This window comes from Mustela erminea, chromosome 9 (genome assembly GCF_009829155.1).
Source record: "Mustela erminea isolate mMusErm1 chromosome 9, mMusErm1.Pri, whole genome shotgun sequence".
NCBI classification, from domain to species: Eukaryota; Metazoa; Chordata; class Mammalia; order Carnivora; family Mustelidae; genus Mustela; species Mustela erminea.
Window position 1 is genome coordinate 62,983,893 of NC_045622.1, and position 5,784 is coordinate 62,989,676.

Here is a 5,784-nt window from a genome sequence, read left to right on the forward strand (position 1 = left end):
AAAATGCCTAGACTCCTTGCAGTAGCTAACATCTTGCATAGTCCACATGAGAACCTTACTGCAATGACCTCAATTAGATTCTCCAGTTATACATAGCACCTTCCACTTCTGTGACTTTCAAAAATTAGAAGCTTTGATTTGTATACTCTAACTCAAATAGCATTTGAATTCATTGCTTTTTGAGGACTCAGTTAATTGTGAAACCATCTAGCCTACTCCTTTGCTGGGGTATAGAAGGAAGAGCTCTCTGACAGACTTTTCTATATTATTCCTGAAATCTCATATGTTAAAAATATCTCCTTTGCAGTAATTTTCATCTGGTTTTTTTTTTCCAGAAATTCACCCATTCTGATCTAAGTTTCCTTATGTCTTTGAATAGAGCTAAACAAGGTCTTTCTTAAAATTCCTTGAAATTTCTCTGTATTGTGGCCTTTCATTCATTTCAACTTTAAGACTTTGTAGTTTTTCCTTTTTAAAGTAAATTAGTGATTTTCCTTCTCTCTTGTTGGCTTACTCTCCCTCTCTTTCATTTTTCCTTCTTTTCCATTTTGGTAGAATTTTTTCCTTCCAGAGGCAACAAAGGTTATGAAAATTAGTTTTCCAAACTGTTTTTCAATATGTATACACATGCACATATATGCATGTGTATATATGCATGTATATGTGTATATGTACATGTATGTGTAATAACATTTCAAAATATTTTTCTCATTTTAAAAATTTTAAAACTATGTCTGGTTTTGTAGTAAGAAAGGAGTGTGACCAGGGTATATCAGGCAGTTAGGATGCACTTTAATTGCTTTGTACACAAAGTGATTATTTCATTGGAAATACTCCACTTTTCCACTTTTATTTATCAGCAGTCTGCACATTTTTAAGTGTTCAGTGTTCTTTTATTCACCATCTGAGGGATGAGCCTATCTGTCTTGCCTAATACCTTCCTTAGGGCCATCTGCATTTCTTTGTTTCTGAGACTGTACACGATGGGGTTAAGCAGAGGTGTCAGCACTGTGTATGTGACAGCCATCAGCATGTCCTCACGGAATGAGCCCCTGTCCTTGGGCCTCAGGTAGACAAAGCCAGAGAATCCATAGTGTATGCACACCACGGTGAGGTGAGAGGAGCACGTGGAGAAGGCCTTATACCTCCCCTGGGCAGAGGGCATCTTCACAACTGTGGACACAATGAAGATGTAGGACATCATGATGAAGACAAAGCTGCCTGCCAACACAAAGGCAGAGAGCACAAAAATAGCCATTTCCTGACGGAAGGTGTAGTCACACGCAAGGCACACCACAGGTGAGATGTCACAGAAGAAGTGCTCGATGATGGAGTCACAGAAAGACAAGTTGAATACAATGATGACGATGCACAGAGAAACCAGAAACCCAAGCATCCAGGAGGCCGTGATGAACCGAAAGCAGATCTTATGGGTCATCAAGATGGGGTAGTGCAGTGGGTTATGAATGGCAGTATAGCGGTCATAGGACATGGCAGCCATGATGAAGCAGTTATTGCCTCCCAAGCCAAAGAAGAAAAACATCTGCATGGCACACCCAGGAAGAGAAATGGTCTTGCTGTCAGATAGCAAGTCCGTTAACATGCGAGGGATGACTGCCATGGTGGTACAGGTTTCTGAAAAGGACAGGGCACAGAGGAAAAAGTACATGGGGGTGTGAAGGTTGTGACTGAGCTTGATGGCCACCATTATGGACACATTTGCAGCTAGGATGGTCATATGAGAGAAGAAGATCATCGCAAAGAGGGGACCCTGCAAGTCTGGGAAACTGGAAAACCCCCACAGAAGGAAGGTGCTCACTGTGGTGTGATTGCCCATCATTCAATAGGCTCCGTAAATTTCTCCCACAGATGTCAACATTCTTGAGGTCAAGACTCAGAAGATTGTAAAAAGCACTGAGGTCTCCTGGCCTTTAGTCAATGGCTCTTTGGCAACAACAAGAAAACTCTTAATGAGAGAGCCAGAGAAATGGGAGGTAAATCCACCTGACTGAATTCGAGGTCAGAGTGATGAGAAGAAAGATTCTAGTAAAGAATCTGCATAAATGCCCTAGAGTGGTGGAAATACATTCTGGAAACCCCTGCATTTACCACCCATTTCTGTCTTCTACAATCAGAACCTGCAAGGAAGAGGGAAATAAGGAAGAAAAAATGCCTGTTTTCTCACCTATAGGAGTATGAGAACTAACAGGTATAAGGTGTGTGTGTGATCTAATCCTAACTTAGCACACAGAAGTACCGAACAACATTGACTGAATCAACACAACTTTAAGAAGTAAAAGATTTTGAATGGCTTCCAAACATTCTTGGGATCTCTAGAATTGTCCCCAGAAGACACTGGCTGCTTGGTTAACAATTATGCCAATAAATGAAATTACCGTTTTGAAATTTGTACTGGTTTCCTATTTATGACATTAAGTTGAGACTAGAAGTGTTCAATAACTGTCTCCCATTCAGGCAGATCTTAGAGGTGAAATGGTTAGGGAGAGACTGTCCCATCCTGGATGGCTCATTTGTGCCCATGATGTTCTAGTGAATTCTTTAGCTTTCAAGGAGACTTTCAGGACATTTTCTAACTGATACACTGGGCGAAAGGCTGCTTGGCAGCACCACTCTTATTAAAACTCAAGTTCCTCAGCTTGTTTTCATCACTTCTTAATCTATCCACTCTGGGTGTGAAATGACAGGAAGGAAGGAACCCAGGGACTTCACATATGACGTGGGGTTTGGTTTTCAGGCACTATTGTCCAGGAAGGAAAGGAAAACATTGAGAAGGCATCAGTGTGGAGTTGAAGGTTGGGGAAAGAATGATAGAGACACACATTTTGTAGGATCCACAAAGCTTGATGAAAAAAAAAAGGAAGAAAATATACCTTCAGCTGAGAAGTGTGTATGCTCTTTATGTACTGAACTACTGGGCCAAAAAATTACAGGGAGGCAGATCAGGCAACCAGCATTAGCTCAGCATCTGAAATATGCTGGTCAATACGCCATGCATTTGATAGAATTTTCTCTCCAAATTTCTCCCAACAACACTTTGTGGTAGGTATGTTGATTCTGATGTTATAAAAAATTGACACTAAGGTACAGGTTGCTTAACTGACTATCCAAAGCCAATACATTAATTCCACAAATATTTGATCAAAGAAAACACAATTGCCGTAACTGCTCCTGTGATAGGATATCTGGGTCACCAGGGGAGCATTCTGGAGATTTCCATATCCTCACTAGCATTCATCCCAAATTTCTGGCAGGTGTTTCTAAAAGGAGAAAAGAAAAAACATCAGGAAAAGTTCACATGTGTAGATTTTAAAATTCTGACTGTGATTCTATTACTTTCTTTTTTCATTTGTGTTGATTATGAATCCTTCTCTCCTCCTAATACTCAAGGGAACTAGGGATCGAGAGCTTGTCAATATGGCATCAGACCCATTACTTCCAGTTACTCTCCAAGGGCAGAGTTTGAAGGAGATGTTTTCTGGCCTAGGGTTTTGTGATCCATTCACCCTCCTTGTGCTGTACCACTTCTGCAGACTGAAAGGGACTAACTGACTTCTTTTCCTAAAAACCCCTTTCCTGGTTTATTCATGCCCCCAACCTTGCTAGAGCTCTGGTGGATTTCAGATGCCTAATTGCTCTGAGTTAGTGGTGAGACCTATAAGAATTTGAGGCTATTTCTTGACATCAGCCACCTGGAACACTCTTTTGTCCCAGACCATGTCAAAACCCTGCACTGTGGGTACTCTAAATCAACCTACCTCCTAAGATGTACCTCCAGACCATGACCAGTCTGGGGAGTGCTGAAACCACTATGTCACTCATCACTCCCCACCAGCTGAAATGAGAATTTTTCTGGCAGCTACACTTAATTTGTGCCCATAGGACAATGTTCAAAGGTAAGTATTTATAACCAAGTGTTCGGAAAAGTGCATTCAATTTTCTTCCAACACAATCAGAATAAAAGTCAGCTTTAAGTCTGGTTTTCTATAATTTTCAGAGAAGATACTGGTATTTTTAATGGGAAAATAAAGGAGTGTTTTATTGACTTATAGGTGCTAATTCTGATAGGAAATTTAATAAGATTTACATAAATTAGAGGTTCATAGGTTTATGTTTTCTCTTGTGTGTGTGTGTGTGTGTGTGTGTGTAGCCTCACCAAAAGAACTGTGTGTGTGTATATGTGTGTGTGTGTGTGTATGTGTATATATACTTATTAGATCCACCAAAGAAAAACTTGTTTTTTTGTTTTGTTTTTTAAAAATTTTTAAAAGATTTTATTTATTTATTTGATAGAGACCATGAGAGGAGAGAGATCAGTGGGAGAAGCAGACTCCCTGCTGAGCAGGGAGCCCAATGTGGGACTCGATCCCAGGACTCCAGAATCATGACCTGAGCTGAAGGCAGTTGCCTAACCAACTAAGCCACCCAGGTGCCCAAGAAAGACTTGTTTTTAAAATATCACAACTGTTAAATATGAAGCCAAATGGTCACACCATTAGGTCAAAGGGAAAAAGGTGTGTAGGGTAAGGAGGACACACAAAGAATCAAATTGTCAGTGGTTTACAGGGAAATATACAATTAGCTCATGGGCAAAATGTGGAAATTGCAAGACTTTATAAATGTTTTTCTTTACTTTTTTCCTGATTAATTCATTTGATACAATAAAATCAACAAATTAGCTTTGAAATGAAACCCAGAATTATCCTGGAGTCTACTTTGTAATGGGGGAGGGGATTGAGCAGAATTAAAGGGACCGATGTTCAAATCCAAATTCTGCTTCTATTCCATTCATATGCGCAAGTAACCACTTTTCTCCTCTATAACATGACCCTAAATCTACCTCCTTGAGGGGTTACAGCACTAAGCCTGTACACTTATCAGATAAGCGCCCAGTAGCTGCTAGTTCCTTTCCCATTTGCTAAAACATCACGTGGTGTAGAGACCGCTTTCCCGGCTGGGGCTCAGCAACACGGGCTCACAAGTTACCTGTGACACTGTCCCTGCTCTTCTGCGTAAGCTGCGGTATGAAGTCGTCCCTCTCAGGCTGCACACTTGCCTTGGGGTGGAGTTTGCAGCCCTCTTCTCTGCAGCTTTCTAGCTTCTCCTTGCTTCATCTGTGTGCTAATTATGTCAGGGATAGGAAAACAACAGCATTTATTCCCCATCCAATTGTACCTTTAGTATATTCAGTACCTTTTAACTGCCAATTAACCCTCACAGCTACTTTGTTATTAGTGGGTAGAATGCAATGTTCATGATAATAGAAATATAAAATAAAATTCCTACCTTAGGGGTGCCTGGGTGGCTCAGTGGGTTAAGCCTCTGCCTTCAGCTCAAGTCATGATCTTGGGATCCTGGGATTGAGCCCCGCATCGGGCTCTCTGCTCAGCGGGAAGCCTGCTTCCTCCTCTCTCTCTCTCTCTGCCTGCCTCTCTGCCTACTTGTGATCTCTGCCTGTCAAATAAATAAATACATTTTTTTTTAAAAAAAGAAGAAAACAGTAAGCTGTATGAGTAACTTATGTTTTTGCACAGTTTTCTACATTTCCTTCTCTCATGTCATTTAGGGATACGTATTTGAGGCAATTTGCCCTTTGAATGACTGTGACAAGTTCACTTGGTCTGAAATTACAAGGTCTCTTATAACCACAGGGTAGCATCTTCTCAGTGCCTTATGGTTGGAGTTGAGTTTTCCATGTACATTCCAAAGAGAGTTCTGTGGTCACCTGAGACCATTACCCCTTGAAACGACTTGGAGTTTCTTGCT

At 40.8% G+C, this 5,784-nt stretch overlaps 1 protein-coding gene across 1 annotated transcript; it reads right to left on the bottom strand.

Moving 5' to 3' along the window:
- Window positions 1–874: 874 nt before the first annotated feature.
- Window positions 875–1,756, bottom strand: LOC116599836 (olfactory receptor 10R2-like). The gene has a single exon (XM_032359800.1). It carries the CDS (start codon window positions 1,754–1,756, stop codon window positions 875–877), a length of 882 nt encoding a protein of 293 aa, XP_032215691.1.
- Between the last annotated feature and the right edge of the window lie 4,028 nt (window positions 1,757–5,784).

Coding starts and splice junctions, on each gene's coding strand:
- LOC116599836 (XM_032359800.1), bottom strand. CDS start 1,756: ATGATCTTCTTCTCTCATATGACCATCCTAGCTGCAAATGTGTCCATA.